This window comes from Octopus bimaculoides, chromosome 18 (assembly GCF_046866305.1).
Source record: "Octopus bimaculoides isolate indiv1 chromosome 18, ASM4686630v1, whole genome shotgun sequence".
In the NCBI taxonomy this organism is placed as follows: domain Eukaryota; kingdom Metazoa; phylum Mollusca; class Cephalopoda; order Octopoda; family Octopodidae; genus Octopus; species Octopus bimaculoides.
Window position 1 is genome coordinate 50,070,373 of NC_142945.1, and position 19,508 is coordinate 50,089,880.

At 33.3% G+C, this 19,508-nt stretch overlaps 4 protein-coding genes and 1 long non-coding RNA gene across 9 annotated transcripts in view; 2 read left to right on the forward strand and 3 right to left on the reverse strand.

Moving 5' to 3' along the window:
- The window catches only part of LOC128249895 (uncharacterized), a 36,823-nt gene extending 24,559 nt beyond the window's left edge, over positions 1-12,264 (forward strand). The window contains exons 6-7 of the mRNA XM_089366179.1: positions 7,703-7,727; positions 11,362-12,264. Of these exons, the coding sequence (XP_089222305.1) occupies positions 7,703-7,727; positions 11,362-11,398 (62 nt within the window). The 3' untranslated portion in view covers positions 11,399-12,264. The remainder of the gene's footprint in view (positions 1-7,702; positions 7,728-11,361) is intronic.
- On the reverse strand, positions 759-5,504 carry LOC128249785 (uncharacterized). Of its 2 annotated transcripts, XM_052974284.1 has the most exons (5): positions 5,326-5,497; positions 4,317-4,416; positions 2,995-3,083; positions 1,981-2,093; positions 759-954 (listed from the first exon to the last, which is right to left on the reverse strand). In XM_052974284.1, the coding sequence occupies exons 1-5, from the start codon at positions 5,360-5,362 to the stop codon at positions 946-948; spliced, it is 348 nt and encodes a 115-aa protein (XP_052830244.1). In that variant the 5' UTR covers positions 5,363-5,497; the 3' UTR covers positions 759-945. The 2 variants fall into 2 exon arrangements, with proteins under 2 accessions (XP_052830244.1, XP_052830243.1); XM_052974283.2 differs by lacking the exon at positions 2,995-3,083 and having other exon boundaries at positions 5,326-5,504.
- LOC128249787 (uncharacterized) lies at positions 7,927-14,484 on the reverse strand. 3 transcript variants are annotated; one of them, XM_089366183.1, is made up of 5 exons: positions 14,149-14,471; positions 12,097-12,196; positions 10,499-10,587; positions 9,541-9,657; positions 7,927-8,235 (listed from the first exon to the last, which is right to left on the reverse strand). In XM_089366183.1, exons 1-4 carry the CDS (start codon positions 14,207-14,209, stop codon positions 9,560-9,562), a joined length of 348 nt encoding a protein of 115 aa, XP_089222309.1. In that variant the 5' UTR covers positions 14,210-14,471; the 3' UTR covers positions 7,927-8,235; positions 9,541-9,559. The 3 variants fall into 3 exon arrangements, with proteins under 3 accessions (XP_089222309.1, XP_089222308.1, XP_052830246.1); XM_089366182.1 differs by lacking the exon at positions 7,927-8,235 and adding an exon at positions 8,288-8,586; XM_052974286.2 differs by lacking the exons at positions 7,927-8,235; positions 9,541-9,657 and adding an exon at positions 9,784-10,268 and having other exon boundaries at positions 14,149-14,484.
- LOC128249792 (uncharacterized) overlaps positions 13,331-19,508 on the forward strand; it is a 27,859-nt gene continuing 21,681 nt past the window's right edge. The window contains exon 1 of the long non-coding RNA XR_008265890.2: positions 13,331-13,419. This is a non-coding gene — a long non-coding RNA (uncharacterized LOC128249792). The remainder of the gene's footprint in view (positions 13,420-19,508) is intronic.
- Positions 18,939-19,508, reverse strand: part of LOC128249789 (uncharacterized) — a 3,823-nt gene continuing 3,253 nt past the window's right edge. For both annotated transcript variants that reach the window (XM_052974289.2, XM_089366178.1), the window contains exon 4: positions 18,939-19,103. In XM_052974289.2, the coding sequence (XP_052830249.1) occupies positions 19,009-19,103 (95 nt within the window). In that variant the 3' untranslated portion in view covers positions 18,939-19,008. The remainder of the gene's footprint in view (positions 19,104-19,508) is intronic.

The following is a 19,508-nucleotide window of genomic DNA, read 5'->3' on the forward strand; positions in this document are numbered from 1 at the left end:
TATATATATATATATATATATATATATATATATATATATATATGTATGTACGTATGTGTATATATATATGTATGTATGTATGTGTATATATATATATATATATATATACATATGTGTGTGTGTGTGTGTGTGTGTGTGTGTGTGTGTGTGTATCTATATATATCTATATATATATATATATATATATATATATATATATATAATTGAAAAAGTCTGCCAACGGCCCTTCAGCAGAAACGCACCTTGATAGACTAAGTGGCTACTAATAACTTCATGCCACGACAGAGAGATAGGATGCTCTTGAAGCCCAGATTTTGACCTTACGGTGAGAATATTTACATATCGTCTGAGGGATCAACTAGATCTCAATGCAGGAAGACATTTGCATACTTAAGTGCCTGCACGCCTGGAGAACTACGTTGCGTAGAAAAAATTGTAGCGATTGAAAATAAATGTTCAAATGAATGTACTCCTTCTTCTTGAATTCAATATTTTCAATTATCTCTTCACACACGACAGAAGCCCAAAAGCAAACCTGCAATTACGTATAACATTACTACTTGATAGCACAGTGTGAAATCTGAAGGTTGACGTGGTTTATACTGTACGGTAACGCACACATATATAGATGTGTTTGATGTGAGTAATTACTAAATAATAATTCTGTGCATTTGAAGTAGGAGCTGACTTAATTCGATAAATTTCGACAAAAATTATCAAGACTACTACCGTGCAGAATAACTAGATTAAAACATTCAAACTAGAAAGAATCGCTGAGATTTATTGTATCTGAAATTAATTTCTCAATGGCATCTAAACACCGATGCATTTTCCATTCTGCTACTTGACCAAAGGTACACAATACGACACACATGACTTTAGCTGCATAACACTTTATTTCGTTCTTTATTTTTCTATTCCTGTTCCAGGACTCAGTGTAGAGATTTAACCAACCTGTAAAGAGAAAAGACGATGTATATGTGTTTGTATGTGGGGGGTGGGGGGGGGTGCGCACGTGAGCATGTATATGTGAGTGCGTGTGTGTGTGTGTGTGTGTGTACATACAAACTATTGTACATACACACTCTTGTATCGTCTCTGGAATGTTCCAAATTCATAAATATATGTTTTGGTAATGGTACTCAGGAAAAAATAACATTAAGCTCACTGTTGATACGGCGTTCGTGTATTCTGCTGCGTACACTAAATGGGAATCTCTACATGTCCCGCATATATGTATATATATATATATATATATATATATATATATATATATATATATATATATATATATATATATATATATATATATATATATATATACACACATACACCACACACATGCATATTATTTTGATGTATTCTTTATTCACTATATGATATATTTCATTTGCTGATTTGAATCACGAAGTTTTACATTTTAGATAAACAAAAGAAATATCCCATTAGCAATTCCTCAGGCAGGGAAACCATATAATACATAATTTCCATCTGGAAGAAACCCTTATGATTTTGCATTATTTGTTTCTCTACCTGAAGAATTTCTAAATATAAATTTCTTATAGGGCTACTTAGCATGTAAAACTTTGTAACTTCTGTTACCAAATGCACCATTTCTACTGGTGAATAAATAATACCAAATAATACTACTTCCTTTTTCGTTACATAATATCTAATTCCAATACAATGCAATGCAATGGAGTTAGCGTGTGTCTTACCATACCAAAACTGCGTACATAATCACGTGGGCTTATGTATATGCATATATATATATGTATGTGTATATATATATATATATATATGTGTGTGTGTGTGTGTGTGTGTGTGTGTATTTATATATGTATGTATGTATTTATATATGTATGTATACGTACACACACACACACACACGTATATATATATATATAGAGAGAGAGTGAGTGATAGAGAGAGATGTGTCTGTGTGTGCGCACGCGTGTGTATGTAAAATTATATCCTTACCAGTGGACTTGAATCCCAACAGAGCGATGTTATCAAAAATATTAGTAACTTTGAGATTGATGACATAATAGAGGTTGAGACTTTGACTGTATTGGACATAATTTTTACCCTCACTGGAATATATAGAAAGAACGGTGTTTAGAAATTAACTTCAGAATCGAACATTGACGGGGTATCTCATTCCTGATCTATGTCATTTTGATATTCTGCAATTATATTCCCTAATATTATATTCCCTAATATTATATTCCCTAATAAATTATGCAATAAAAAATACTATGCAATAAAAAATACGGAAGAACAGTACCAGTGTTACTTTATAAGTATTTTATTCATCTTCTTAAGAACAAACTCAATATGAACAAATTCAAACATGAAAATGCTACAGATTAATGTTAAAGAATATTTTCGATAAAGAACAAACGCCTGAAGTATGTTAATCGATATATAACAATACTGGTATACATTAAAAAAACATCGCATTCAATTCAACAAATAATTACAATGGAAAGTTTAATAGAAACTGCCAGTAATATTGGTTCCAAATTTTGGAAGAGCGAGTAGTCGATATCATCGACAGGTACTTATATTTATCCAACACAAAAGAATGAAAGGAAAAATCGACCACAGCGGTATTTCAGCTAAAAACGTAAAGACAGGCGAAATGCTTCGAATGCATCCTATTTTTCCAGCTCACAGACTTTGGTTTTAAAGCTTGGCACAAAGCCTACAGTTTTGAGGTAGCGTTGAAGTTGATTAGATCGAGCTCTAAATAAGCCCAATGCTCTAATCGCGCCTAGGGCTCTAACCGAGCCCAGTGCTTAGCTAGTATTTATTTTTATATCCCGAAAGGATGAAAGGCAAAGTCGACCTCAGCAGAGTTTACCGTTAAGTTGCCGCTTTAAAAATCCATAAAATTTACGCAAGATATTCATTCACAATGGCTTAGAGTATTATTTCTTGTACGCGCTGGCTTTTCAGTAATCCCAAAGTAAAGAAAATTGATTTCATTACCTATGTAATTTATACTATATATCGCACGGAAAAATTTACTGCATTCCGGAAATACGACAGAAAAACATTTCTCAAAATACGACAGACGCCTGGAAAATAGAGAGATATCAAGAGTTATCATGCTAGAAAAGAAAAACAAAAAACACCGACGGAGAAGCAGGGAATATTGTTCCCTTAGAATATTTATAAAGCGGCTTACATATGCACGTGTGTGCGCGCGCGCGTATGTGTGTATGTGTGCCCGTGTATACGCCATCTGATCAATAAGTATCCGGACTGTAAAGAAGCTAAATCACGCAGAGTAAAGTCGCTAAGCACACATTGACCTAAAGCTCTGCTGTTAATACTCATTACCTTTTAAAGTTCTAGCTCAATTTTGCTGTTTACAGTAGTGCCTGGAAGGAAGGTGTGTAGTGTATGATCGTCGCATTGACCATGACAAAGAAAGTTGAGCTGAGAATCTCCATCAAATTTTGCAAAAAGCTTGGTGATATCTGCTCAAAAGTCTACGCAATGTTTTCAAAAAGTTTTCATTGTTCTCGGCACATTCAAGAAGACCTTGTTCAACTGAAACCCGTGTGTCATTTTGGTCAGCTGGCTGTACACACTTTTTTTAGGGAAGCAACGGTCGAGTGGCGAGAAGACCTGTTACCTGAACCTGGATGAAAGTTTCGTAACCCAGATTGCGTTGTACCAGAGGGAATCATGATTTTGTATCTCCTATGAGGTTTATTTGTCCGAATGTTGGAGTGGTGTTGCGATTTTGTGGCATCCTGTGTTTAAAGGTGCTGATGTGTTTTATGTTGATATTTTGTCTCTATCCCATAATTGGTTCTCATGTACCTGCTTCTGATTGTTCTAGTCTTATGATTTAGTTTATTTTTACTAAAGTTTTGCACGTTGTGCGTGTAGGTTGTGTCGTGTTTGGTGCGGTTATTCCTGGAACTTACTGGGTTAACACTATAATTATTAATAGTGCACCTTATGTGACCTACACTGCGAAATGGAAGTTGAACGAAGTCTCACCATTTAGGGACAGATGTAGGATAGATGGAAACGATCGTTGTACTAAATAAGGACTAAAACCCAATCCATCTTCTGGTTACTTAATCAATTATATATATATATATATTTATGTGTGTGTATGTGTGTGTGTGTGTGTGTGTGTGTGCATGTGTGTGTGAGTCTCTGTACGTGTGTATGTGTGCTTGTATACACGCACATGCACAAACACACATATATTTTAATGCAATCAACAAGACTTCCGTACAACTTCAACTATTAGCAGAAAAAGAGCCAGAAAAAGTAAGAGATTTATGTACCTGCAGTACTCGGAGCGCACTGTATCAAGATTATCTGTTGACATGGCTATGTGGCACATTTTTCTGGCGTAATCAAAGCAAAATTCTGAAGTCACCTGACCTAAAAGATATATAAAAAAAAAATCGTTCTTGAAATTCTTTGGTATTACAAGTCAAAATCGAAAACAAAAGCCGATATATGATGTAACTGACTTTTCAATTTTGTGTGTGTGTGTGCGCGTGCGTGCGAATGTTGTGGCTGCCTTCCCGATCCTCTTGTCTATCTCAGCATCTAAAGAGAGGTTAACTTAGATCCCACGTTTCAAGGGACGGCAAAATGACTATCAGACTTCAATATAAAGTACCATTGTCCGAAATGTTATAGTATATACTTCAAAACAGTTATCCAGATTAATCACATTTCAGTGACAGGACCGATCAATTCTCTTTTACTCTTTTACTCTTTTGCTTGTTTCAGTCATTTAATTGTGGCCATGCTGGAGTACCGCCTTTAGTCGAGCAAATCGACACCACGACTTATTCTTTGTAAGCCTAGTACTTGTTCTATCGGTCTCTTTTGAGGAACCGCTATGTTACGGGGACGTAAACACAACAGCATCGGTTGTCAAGCGATGTTGGGGGGACAAACACAGACACACACACATACATATATATGTAAATACATATATACGACGGGCTTCTTTCTGTTTCCGTCTACCAAATCCACTCACAAGGCTTTTGTCGGCCCGAGGCTATAGTTGAAAACACTTGCCCAAGGTGCCACACAGTGGGACTGAGCCTGGAACCATGTGGTTGGTAAGCAAGCTACTTACCACACAGCCACTCCTACGCCAATTGTTTAAAAATATAAAATATTATGCATGTGTCAGTGGGCGTTAGTGTGGCTATATTTCTGTGTATATATATATGTTGCTATACTATCATGTAGGTTATTAGCAAGATAGTTTAACAACGAAACATGGTTGAGAGCATATGCATGGTGAATGCTTCTTTTCTTACAATTACTTACCAAAAAGCAGAAGACAGATCCCTAGAACAGTTTTCATTGTATCTCTTCTCGTAAACCGGAAACTTTGTTTGCTTAAGGATCGCAAGCATCCGATTTCTGAAGTGTTTTATAAAAAAATGAAATAATATGACATGTGTCTGCCCTGTGCATACGATGTACATATATGTATGAATACACAAACATACACACACACACATTTATACATACATACATACATCCATACATACATACATACATACATACATACACACACACACACAAGAACACACACACGCACACACACGCACACACACACACACTCACACACACACACACACATATATATATATATATATATATATATATATATACATATATAAAATATAGGTTAATTACGCCTGATTTATGATGACAAATTCAAGTGACTTTAATGATTTACTTCGCAAGTTCATTTGTTGTTTGTGAAGAATGCCTTTCAGAATTAGATATATATCTTAAAATATTCAAATGCTAATACTTGGATGCTAGTTTATTTCTGTTGCAAGTATGGAAGCTGTATACAATACAGAAAACTATGTGTACGGACATATATTTGCATGCTTATATATATATATATATATATATATATATATATATATATATATATGTGTGTGTGTGTGTGTGTGTGTGTGTGTGTGTGTGAGTGTGCGCGTGTGTGCGTATGTGTGTGTGTGTATGTGTGTTTGTGTGTGTTTGCTTGACGAACTTTGTGTTTTGGGCGCTGTATTTAATTTGGTTTCGTTATATTTTCTCTCCTGTTTCATATATAGTTTTCCAATTTACTGCCAATATAATTTTTAACAATCTAGGGAAGTAATCTAGGTTCACTTCGGGGTCTTTGTTGAAATCTTGAGTATCATCTGTTTTTCTACCCCCAATGAATATCTGTTTCGTTTATGTTTTTGCGCATGTTCTGTGCATTAAGTTATTCTTGTAATATGAGTTCTTACCGTAGTTTTTTTTTTATCCATGGTGAAACGAGTGTTGCCACATGTTCTCAGTGTCTGTTGCATTGAGGTGGTTGATCCTTTTTAATTCTATTTCTCAGTGTTGGAGAAATTTCACAGTAATTTGCAGCATGTTTATCGAGAAATGATTGTATGCGCTGCCATAATTGTCTAGATCTGTTTTCGTCTTTCGAGATATCTCTGGTCCATAGGACTTGCATTTTTCAGCTTTGTTGCCAAGCGTCAGCTTTGATATTCCACCGACAACCTGAACATCGCTAGCTTCGTATTCCTTTTAGTAATAGGATTGTTTACATAGAGTGATAGAGATGTCTGTCTTGAATTTTGTTATAGTGAACTCTCATGAAATGTACTGTTTCCTCCGCCGATCCTCTTACAATTTCCTTGATTAGGTACTTATGGTGGAGTGTGGGTTAACTTGTAAAATCCATTTAGAATCAATTTCAGTTGTCACCTTTATATACCTTCCAGAAATTTTGTTTTCTTACAGTGCTAAGGCTTTTCCATAGGACGTTGTTACTGGATTTTAATCCTAGGAAAACATCTTTTCCACCTGTTATCGACACATGATATGCGCAGACATACAAACACATACACGCACACATTATTCCATGCTTTGTGGACTGCATTGCAATTGCCTCCGATTGCATATGGGACCATGGAAGAACAATGTCGGAGAAGTAAAGCTAAAGAAACGGGTGAAGTTATGAATTAGTTTCATCCTACTAATGCAGATCAATGTGTACTTCTTTCGATTGCAAACCTGAAATTTGCAAATTGAATACGAAATAAAATATATTCCGGTATTGTATCAGTCCGACTTTTCCCAAGCTGACGTGACTGCCACTCTTTATTCATCCGTTTAATTATTTATTTATATATTTATTTATTCATGTATCTATTTATTTCCCGTTTTACTACGTAACTGCGTATGTTTGCAAGCAGTTTCTCAAGTTCTTTGTGATGCACCGTATTACCAAATTGTATTTCAAATTCTATGAACCTCCCATGCATGTATGTTCTTTCGACTCTACCTTTTATCTGGTTTCCGTACTGTAAAAGCAGAGTCTGTCCTGTAGTACCCCCCACCAAAAAAAAAAAAAAAAACCGACTAATTAATGTTCTTCCTCTTTTTTCTGTCATTTTTCTTTCGTTTCAATTTTACAAAACAAAGGGAAATGATATACTCATGTTGTAGCATATGGGTAAACATGTAAGCTGTTACTCAAATCTAACATATTAAGTAACACTTACATGGCCCTTGTTAATTTGAAATCAGCTTGCTATTTTATGCAATGCGTAGATAGAAAAATATTTTAATGCATGTTTTTGTTTTTGTGATATAATTTTGATACTGAATTTTTACACTTCTTTATTATTGCAAATTACAGAGTCCAGAGTGCAGCAAGGTTTACGGTAAATCAAATTTTTTTTTAATTGTGTAGACGTACACACACGCATAAATGCATACTGATATATATGCGAATGTATATACTAGTACATGCGTGTTTGCGTGTATGTGTGCGAGTGAGTATAATTAGATGTAACTAGATAATACTATTTCTAAAGAAGTTCAAATCGTGATATGAGCAACAATGGAGATAAATAAAGGCACTTCTGAAGCAGAATCAAGTTATTCTTTAATAATTCAGAGCCTTTGAAGAATAGCGAGAATAAAGTTCATAAAATTTATCAATATTTCCGAACTTAGAACAACCTAACTGGAACGTATACCGCGCATCACTTAAAATGACGGCAAATCAAATACGTTCCTCGATGGAATCAATATACCGATGCATTTTCCAAGAATTCTTCACTTCGACCAAGCTTGAACGTATCTCAGGCAATGATATTCACAGAACACTTGATTTTCATATTTGTTTCAAATTCTTGCTTTAGGAATCAGGGTTGTATGGTTTCTGACCTGTGCAGAGTAAAAGTACTACGTAAACACAAAAATCAACACAATCGCGGTAGAGCTTATTGAAGTATTTATTCTTAATGGCAATGCGAAAAATTTACATTATCACAGTTAATATTTTACTACTAGTTAATACTGATAAAACAAATTATAACTACAATCAATAATAACTATAGTACACTAAAACTATGCCATTTTGATTTTAATATCATATGCAATATCTTGTGTTAACTCAAATTTAACCGAGGTCGACAATGCGTTTCATCCATTCGGGGTTGACAAATTCAGTACCACTTACATACTAGGGTCAATCTAATCGACTGGTTCTCCCCTTCAAAAGTTTTAGCGTTGGGCCTAGAGTAGAAAAGAATATCTAGCGTTAACTTGTTTTATTATACATACGGGTATATCACTATACTAAAGAAGTGTGATAAAAACACTTCGGTTGCATTGCATACCAAATTTATTTAACAATTTCTAACCCTAATTATTACAGAGCAAATCGTGTCATGTTATACTTGGAAGCAGACCTCCAATAAAGATTTATTAAAAGTATTTTACACGCAATTCTTGAAATTTTAATTACTGTTCCATAAATATTTGCAACCGCGTGACGTGAGATTTAGTAATACACTATTATATCAGGAAAATTACAAAACTAGTGAAATGTCACAAATATTACTTTCAGTTTTCAAAATCCAAACAACATATATATGAGTTTCTGAGCCTGTGTGTACACATATGCACACACACACACATACATACATACATACATACATACATACATACATACATATATATATATATATATATATATATATATATATATATATATATATATATATATATATATATATATATATATATATATATATATATAACAACAAAAAAAAGGACGAAGACAGGTGGTGTAAAAAAAGAAACAAATGTATTCGTACAAAGCTCGAGAAATGAATGTCTTTCACGTTCCGAGGTTACGCTTTCCTACAGAAAGGAACACAGAAAGAAACAAGGAGAGAAAAAAAAAGTATGTGTAGTGGCTAGCAATCTGTCATATATATATATATATATATATATATATATATATCCATCCATTCATACATACATGCATACATACATACACACACATACATACACACACACACACACACACACACACACACACACACACACACACACACACACACACACACACATATATATATATATATATATATATATATATATATATGCACACAGACACAAACACATACGCACACACACACATGTGAATACATAATTGTTCCTCGAAATTATTTGTATCCTTACCAGTAGGCATTTAATTCCATCACACCAAGATCAATATGAATAGTATTAGTAAAATTGCGAGTGACGTCGCACCGCAGATCGAGGTTCGGCTTACGGCTTTCGGTGGAGGTCTCTTATCTGCAATATACATACGCATATATGTACATACATACATACATATATATATATATATATATATATATATATATATATATATATATATATATATATATATATAAAATATACATATAAGAACTATATATATAAAATGCGTCAGGTTTTTAATTGGCTTTGAATTGTTACGGCCAAAATAAAGTTTGACCTTGAAATTTATTTTGTAATCAAAGTTATTTTGATAATCTGTGAATATATGCCTTAACGATTGCGTACTATCGTTTACACTAATAAAATATGTACTGTTATATCTACCTTCTGTCTTTAATTGAACTAGAAGAAATCAGCAGTTTATACGTATTGTTACCTTCTCAGGGACATATTACATAGCATAAAATTTGAACTTCAAATGTTACGACTATATTAAAATACTTCAGGGTGTGCAAAATGTCTCTCCTCAGTGTTTTTTTTTTTTTTTCACACAGTCCATACCACGTCAATCTCTTGAAGATGTATTTCAAATCATGTATCGAAGAATCAAATTATTTATTGAAAATTAAGGACGACACTTTCAACACTTCTTCCAAAGTTTTTTTTTAAAGTCTTGTAAAGTCCAATATATTCTTTTGAACACCCTATGGAAGACATTTTTGATGAGTGTTTTAAAAAACAGATTTATATGTAACATTACTGACTTTCATTCGCAAACATCGCATTTCATTTTTGACAAATAATTGAATAGAAACTACAGTAATACTGACGCAAAATGTAAACCAAAATAAACAGGAATATTTATCTTTTAATATAGTATTTGTCTTATACACCACGCTTCACAATAAAAGTGAAGTAATAGAACCTAGCTTACCTTTGCATCTTATCGCGTGCACATTATGAAAGTAATCGTTACAATTCGGGAATATGGCATCAAAACAGTGCTGAAACACATCCAAACGTCTACATGAAATAAAATAAATGAAACTTATAATTCTATGATTGCGATTCCTAGTGTTAGATTATATAAATTCACATTGACATATATACATAACACACATACATTTAAATTTGTTATCGGTTATTCATTATATTGCTGTAGTCATTAAGCATCTGTGAGGTCCCGATTAAAATAACCTAGCATTTTTCAAAGCCTGCTAAATATTCGAACGGGAACTATTAATTGAAACAATTACTCGTAAAAAGATATAGAAATCCTTACATGTTATCAAAATTATGACAAACTAATATAAGAGAGACATATACACTAACACGCTCACCACACACATACACGCAGAAGCATGCGCACACACGCACACACAGAGGCGCGCACACGTACACACACACGCACCCCCACATATATATATTGCATGTAATCTTAGAGTCTTGTAGGTTATAAAGTAAGGTTTTTCCAGCGAAGCTATCAGTCTGAATTCTGGAAGACTCACAATGTGATAGCGGACTTTGATGCAGAGATGACGAATGCTATTCAAATGTCTAAAACCACGAATATTACGTATTATTTTCTACGAAATTTTTGCTGAGTTGCTACGTAAACATTTCTAAAGAATCACTAGATATTTGTTAAAAAATGCTAGAGGGTATATTTGCCGAAACGTTGTTAACAACAAAGATGAGGACAAATATCCATCAAATGTAAATAATGTAAATAATGTAAAAAAATATTGTTTTATTATTTAGATTATTAATATTCTTTTATTATTTTCCTTGTTTCAGTCGTCTGATTGCGCACATGCTGTATCACCGCCTTTAATCGAACAATTCGACCTCAGGGTTTATTCTTTGTAAGCCTGGTACTTATTCTATCGAGCCCTTTTGCCGAAAGGCTTTGTCATGTTTTCATAAACACATCAACATCGGTTTTCAAGCGATGATGAGACGACAAACACAGACACACAAATAGATAGATAGATAGATAGATAGATAGATAGATAGATAGATAGATACATACATACATACATATATACATACATACATACATACATACATACATATATATATATTCGACGTGCTTCTTTAAGTTTTCTGCTACCAAATCCACTCACAACCCTTTGGTCGGCCAGATGCTATAGTAGAAAACATCTTCCCAAGGTAACACGCAGTGGGACTGAACCCGGAACTATGTGGTTTGGAAGCAATCTTCTTACTATACAGCCATTCCTGTGCCTGAATGTATATCGTTAGTTATGGGTATGCACACAAATACAGAGACATTTAAAAACTGCTTGTATCATGTATACCCAAAAATTATCATGAAAATGTATTAGAAAATTGTATGAGAATATAAGAGGCTGAGCGGTCTCATGGAACAAGAAAGTACAGATTTCTTTTCATAGATATGCCTATAATGTGTAAGGAAGTACCGAATGTAGCAATAATAGTCAGAAGAAGCACTAAAAAAAGCGTTTATTATATATATATATATATATATATATATATGTATATACATACTTGCAGAAATTCGTATCTGGCTGCTTTAAAGGATATTTTTCCAGGGCAAGCGGACATAATTGGTTTGCTGAATCAATGCAGAATTCCGATGTCGCAAATCCTACAAATTAAAATGTTTGCGTAGAGATAATCAATTTTACAGATCCATATATATTCATGCATATCTATCTATCTATCTATCTATCTATCTATCTATCTATCTATCTATCTATCTCTTTTATTGATAAACTTTGACAGCCGATTTCTAGAAATATTATTTGAAACATGGCTGTAATATACAAAGCATTAAATACTTTTTGACAATGTATTAATTTCGTTCCGCAACCCAATATCAAAATATATATGATCTGCAATTCAGAGAAATGTCTGATGCCAAATACACCCGGTTACCCATTAAAAGAGTAAGAAACGTAATTTAATAAAAAGCACAACTATACAAGTACACGTATATGGGAGGTCATAGAGATATGGCATTTTAGCTACTTTTCTCACTACAACACATATATCAAAGAACATCAACGATGCCCATTGAAAAGGGAACAGCTATATTTCCACAATGTATAACGTCACAATTTAAATACACTACAACCATTATTAAGAGAACCAGGAAATTTTACATATATATATATCTGTACTATTTTAATGGTGTTTTATTCGGTGCTTGAATATTCTAATATCAGAACATTTAAGTACTGTTTCGTAACGCGTAACGTATTGTTATTTTTATCGATATTGAATATGCCTAATAATCGAATCACACAGTTTGATGCTTTGAACACCGATGTGACTCGTTCCACTTTCGGAATTGTATGATTATGAACTACTTGAACTATTGTTCCGAATAATCAATGTTCACATATATACAAATCTAATTAACTTTCACTTATTTGGGAAATACGAAGACTACAATTACATTGATCATGTTAATGTGTCGTCGACGGCATAAAATATTTATTGCACATGCAATGATAGCACAAGATGATAATCATACAAAAATGAAGTATTTATAAGCACGCACATATATATTATTATAGAGATGATGATATCAATATACAAATAAAACTGCATGGGTTTGATATACAAAATATATTTACACGTATACATGTAGATGGAGAGAAAGAAAATACTGATTATATATATATATATGCATACATACATGAGGCTAAATATAAAAACACATCTTTGTATTAACCGGAAATTTTTTTCCAAGGGATGCAACTCAACTTGAAAAGCATCATTAAATATATTTTCAAATATAATCGCAGTGACCGAGTGAATTCGGATAAATGGAGTACAGTTGCAAAATGCGTAACACGAAACGATGTAAGTTGACGTAGACTTGTATACATACGTGTACGTATGTGATTATTCTATATATAAAGCTTATTTATATATGTATGTGTGTATGTGCATTGTAGAATTTATGTATTGTCACATCGTTTTGCAACAGGATTTCTAACTCCGCGCCCCATCTGCTTAACATACAAGAGATAATAGATGTCGAAATAACAATCAAGGCTTAAGGCGGCGAGCTGGCAGAAACGTTAGCATACCGAGCGAAATGCTTAACGGTATTTCGTCAGTCTTTACGTTCTGAGTTCAAATTCCACTGAGGTCGACTTTGTGTTTCATACTTTCGGAGTCGATAAATTAAGTACCACTTGTGTACTGGGATCGATGTAATGGGTTGGCCATCTTCCCAAAGATTTCGGGCCTTGTGCCTAGAGTAGAAAATAATAACAAGCAAGGCTTGAAATATTATGCACGATTCCACCTACCATATCCTTAAAGAGAGTGTCCCAGGAAAAGCACAGTTCTGTGAGTGAAGCAATCACATGAACGGAACGTATAAAAGAAGTATATGTCCTCGGGTGTGCATGCCTGTTTGTGTGTGTGTGTGTACACGTGGCTATCTCTTCTTTGTATGTACATATGTCTATATATAACCAAACTAGGCTGCCAGATAGACAAAAAATGCAGCAGTGACACTGACTGTAGACTAAATGAATATATTATTAGACATGCCGAATATTGTATCATATAATTACTTACCAAGAAATAAAATATAGGTTGGTAGCAAATACTTCATGCTGTGTATTCTTGTAAAATACATTGCTTGCCGTTTTAAGCGTCGCGAGACTCTGCGATGTGGTTAGGATTTTAGATGTGTCTCTGTATTCTTTGTTGCTGTGAGTGTGTTCCTGCGTAACCTATACATGTTGTAGGACAACTACTTTTGTTTCTGTTGTAGATGACGTATTCAAATGTATTAAGTGATTTAGTTGACAAGTTCATTTGCTTTATGTGAAAGAGAGTGTATTGCTTTTTTTTTTCAGATCGATGAGAAAGAATTTAGAATGTTTATACATTAATTCTCAGTTGGTTGTGAAAATGTGAAATCGCACTTCATGTTGAGAACGAGGCTTAATTAATATGTTTAATTACTATATTATTTTCCTAAAACTGGGGATATTTTAACCCCAGTTATTTAGTCTCCTCTTCATACCTCGTGAAACCTACTGGTTTCGAAACAAAGAAATATTCAATATCATGTTTAAAATCTTCACAATTAACAAAGTGTTTTATCTGTATATAATCCTGCAATGAGAAAACTACAGTCGGATCGAGAAACAACAAGAGAGAAAGTTACATAAGGCAAAATACCCAAATGTTTTCCAATATGACTCTGACAATAGATGGTTTTGTATTATTGTGAAAGAGCAACACATCTTTACGATTGCTTAAATTATTTGCAATTATGTCGTGAATGCTTGTACAATGATTTCAGTAGATATGTATACTTTTTTGCATTAAGTGTTTCGTTGTGGCATAACACTCTGATTCACGGAACCTGCTTCTTTTTTTTTTTCACGAAACGCAGGGTAATCGGTTTTTGGGGCGCAATTCTCTTTTGAGCATCGATTCTCATTTCAATTTGAACCAATCATCATTGATTCCGACGCATACGATTATATAGAAACTACTTTTCATTGCTTATATTAAATCTACACAAGAAACATTGAACATTCAACGATGAGCAGAGATTAACACTTAATTTGAGCGGAGAAACACCAGACGATTAGGGCCCACTGACCAAATGTAGGTAATTGTCTCAGCACAAGGAATTGTTTTTATTATCAAAATGTGATTAGAAAGAGATCATTTTGCATATTCCCCCGCGTTTCTTTTCTTGCGCTTAGCTACGATTTTTGAAAGATTAATATTCTTTTCTACTCGAGGCACAAGGCCCGAAATTTTGGGGGAAGGGGGTCAGTCGATTAGATCGACCCCAGTATGCAACTGGTACTTAATTTATCGACCATGAAATGATGAAAGGCAAAGTCGACCACAACAAAATTTGAACTCAGAACGTTAAGACAGATGAAGCATTTAGACCGGCGTGCTAACGTTTCTTATTTCTTTATTGCCCACAAGGGGGTAAACATAGAGGGGACAAACAACGACAGACAAAGGAATTAAGTCGATTACATCGAGCCCAGTGCGTAACTGGTACTTAATTTATCCACCCCGAAAGGATGAAAGGCTAAGTCGATCTCGGCGGGATTTGAACTCAGAACGTAAAGACAGACGAAATACCGCTAAGCATTTTGCTCGGTGTGCTAACGTTTCTGCCAGCTCGCTGCCTTTTGGAAGCTCAGTATTGTCAAACTTTGTCTTCTCCAATATGATAATATGTGAGAGAGAAGTAAAACTGTTTAAACCATTGTTGGAATGTCCAGAAGATTCAATCTCCAGATTCATGGAAAGAACGAACATTTATCAGCGCTTCCTTTGCAGTAAATTGCTTTTTGAATTCATGCAATTTGATGTTAATGACCTGTATGGAAAGACATAATACATGAAAAAGTATATTAAACGTTTCATAAGCCAATACTGTGTCCTATTGTGTTAGCAGTGGTATTACATCACTTATTATTCTTATCTAAGAAGATTTTCTATGCAAATTCCGACCAGCACTGATTATATTGCGTTTCTTATCCAAGACGCTTGTTACTTCATCAAGCGTCTCAGATATGAAATGTCATAACAAAACCAGTGCTGCAAAGATAACGTTAGCATACAATATGCCATGTTTCATTTAATTTCATTTTAAAAAAGTAAACAGATTGCAAATTTAAACCCAGTAGCGCACAAAAGAGAAAAAAAAACACTTCAAAGAACAAAAAGTACGCTGGAATGTAAATCTGAAACGTTTGTCATGCGCATGAAGGGTTGATCATTCTTTCTTCTTAATATCTTCCAGGCGCAATAATTATTAAAGTACAAATTATATTTTTCATTGCTATTTTTAACTGATACATTTGTAAACGTCACTCATTAAGCTTATTATTTATACATTCTGCACGCTGTATGTGTGTTGTGCTAGGAGTATTGCTGCCAAATTTATTTCGTGTGCTGGATTCTATAGATAAGGTATCTTTTCTCCGTTAATATGTGAATATACATATGATACTATGATACATAATAGAGTGCATTACAATTGCTTCCGACTGTAAGCGTATGATGAATTAACACTTGTTTCCTTTATGTTTGACAAATATCACCACTGACATCTCAGATAATCAATTCTGCCGATGTTGTTTCAAAAATGTCCATTTAAAATTTAAACTTAAAAAAGAAAAGAAATACATTCATATGACGTGTCACTTCAATGTTATTCAGATCACATTGTCAAACTTTGTTTCTTATAATATCCCTTTACAAGCAAATTGATATTTCGCACCAATCAAATGACGCATTCTTGTGAGAATTGTATCGTTTTTCTCGGGCATTTTTTTTATTTCTCGCGTACAGTAAGATGTTCTCCAAATATAGATGGTGATTTATATTTATTGTAGTCTTTGCAAGCTTATAGGAAAGCATGAATTTTCATTATTATTATTATTATTATTATTATTATTGTTCAGTAGTTTTAGTTTTATAACGTGCTTTCACTTCACTACCGAGCGCAGCTCTGTGCGCCTTGGGTATGTGCTGTGGTTTGCTGTGGTGCTTTTATGTTTACTGTATTGAAAGTGTTTTGCGTAGAATGTGTGCAGTACCCAGTAGTGCAATTTTCTGTATGTTACATATATTTGTAAGTCCTGGTATTTTTGTTATGTATTTGTCTGAGTATTTTTTTTATTATACCTAAGGCACCTACTATGATAGGAATTGTTTCTGTTTTTAGACTCCACATTCGAGTTATCTCTATTTCCAGGTCTTTGTATTTTTAAAGTTTTTCCATTTCTTTTCGAGAAACGTTGTCATCTGCTGGTATTGATACATCAATTAGAAAGCATTTTTTTCTTTCATGATCTTTGACAACTATATCTGGTCTATTTGCCTTAATTTCTCTATCTGTGTGTATTGGCATATCCCAGAGTATGGTTGCTTTCTCGTTTTCTGTGACCTTTTCTGGCGTGTGTTTATACCATCTTTTTTCTGTTGTTATTCCATAGTGTTGGCATAGCTTCCAGTGTATATAGGTCCCAGCTCTGTCGTGTCTGTGAATATATTCCTTCTTAGCCAGGACTGGGCAGCCAGAGATAATATGATTTATTGTTTCTTGTCCATCTCCACATATTCTACAGTTACTTGTTATATTTCTTTTCATTATGTGTTTTTGGTAATTTCTGGTGGGGAGGCTCTGGTCTTGTGCAGCAATTAAAAATCCTTCAGTCTCTGCTTTGAGTCCTGAGCTTCTCAGCCATTGCTGGGATTTTTCTCTGTCTATTTCTTTCGCATTTAGTTTAGCCCAGTATTTACCATGTAGGGGCTTTTCTTGCCATCGTTTTATCATGGTCCGTTTATTATTATTATTATTATTATTATTATTATTATTATTATTATTATTATTATTATTATTATTATTATTGTTGTTGTTGTTGTTGTTGTTGTTGTTGTTGTTGTTTTTATTGTTATCATTATTATTATTATTATTATTATTATTATTAGTAGTAGTAGTAGTAGTTGTAGTAGTAGTTTAGTCGTAGTATTTTCATTGTTGTTCTCGTTGTTGTTGGTGTTATGATTACTAATATTTTTACCTATATAGGCGTATTCGATACTCCCTTGTAAGATGTCGGCGGATCTGACTTACTGTGTGAAGCTTGGGTCAGAAAAGGTCCAATGTTACTGAGCCTTACATACACACAGATACACACGCACATGCATATGCGCACACACACACACACGTACGCATACACAGGAACATGCGCACATGCACACACGCACATATATATATATATATATAGAAATTAATGCTAGAAATGTTACCAATAACATTTGGCACAAAAAATAACAGATACTTTATTATATAAATGAAATGCGTTTTATTTCTATATGCAGTCTGAGTACGTTCCATAAATATACACTTGTTGGAGGCTGAAGTTTGTTGGTAAAGAATTGCCCGGTAAAAATAACAAAGAACGTTAGTAAATGCGAACGTGTGCACCAAAGATAATTTGCACTTCTGCTGTAAAATGTTAAACTATATTTATAATATTCAAGTTAAGGTTGTAATTTTGTTATACATTTTAAATACTTTTGTTGAAAAAAAAAAAGAAACATTTTAAAAACATATAAACGTACAGTTAATACAGGCTTGATAAATGATATTAATGCTTTATCACATAGGAATGTATATATATATATATATATATATATATATATATATATATATATATATATATATATATATATATATATATATATATATATATATATATATATATATATATACATATATATATATATATATATATATATATATATATATATATTCAAAAGTATATATGTATATATATATATATATATATATATATATATATATTCAAAAGTATATATGTATATATATATATTCTAAAGTACTCTTACATTAAACATAACTTCAGTTGAATTCGTATTTCGTCACAATATTTGCATAAGTATAAGAAGAAATGAGGCGTTTAGGCTTTTAATGAAGATCTGACGATCACCGTTCTGTGCCGATTCCGCTGTAGTACCTGGAAAAAACGACATTGATTCGGTTTTGTGCGTGAGCAATATTTTTGAAGTAAAATATGTTTTGAAGCGTAACATGACTAAGCTATTCATGGAAATTTGGAGTGTTGACAGTAATCTGTTTCTCATTCTAACACTCACTCCTCTATTCTCGAAATAAACTTTCATAAAAAGAATTCCAATACAGTTATTGGTTTTTATTGAAACATTTTCACGGCATTTGCTTTGTATATGCTTGATATTTATGAACTTGGAGAGATAGAAGCTCAGAATGTGTAGTCATAAATATATATCACATGAAAGATTTTCAGCAGTCCTTCAATTACGCATTTATTGAATGCATAAATGATAATTCGTCATACTTTCGGGAGCTTGGAATTCATTCGGTGAAAGATAAATTAAAATCA

Coding starts and splice junctions, on each gene's coding strand:
- LOC128249785 (XM_052974283.2), bottom strand. CDS start 5,362: ATGAAAACTGTTCTAGGGATCTGTCTTCTGCTTTTTG. Junction 4,417..5,325: donor GATCTGTCTTCTGCTTTTTG/GTAAGTAATTGT, acceptor TATATCTTTTAG/GTCAGGTGACTTCAGAATTT. Junction 955..1,980: donor GTTGGGATTCAAGTCCACTG/GTAAGGATATAA, acceptor TTCTCTTTACAG/GTTGGTTAAATCTCTACACT.
- LOC128249787 (XM_089366183.1), bottom strand. CDS start 14,209: ATGTATTTTACAAGAATACACAGCATGAAGTATTTGCTACCAACCTAT. Junction 12,197..14,148: donor AACCTATATTTTATTTCTTG/GTAAGTAATTAT, acceptor TTTAATTTGTAG/GATTTGCGACATCGGAATTC. Junction 9,658..10,498: donor GCACGCGATAAGATGCAAAG/GTAAGCTAGGTT, acceptor TGTATATTGCAG/ATAAGAGACCTCCACCGAAA.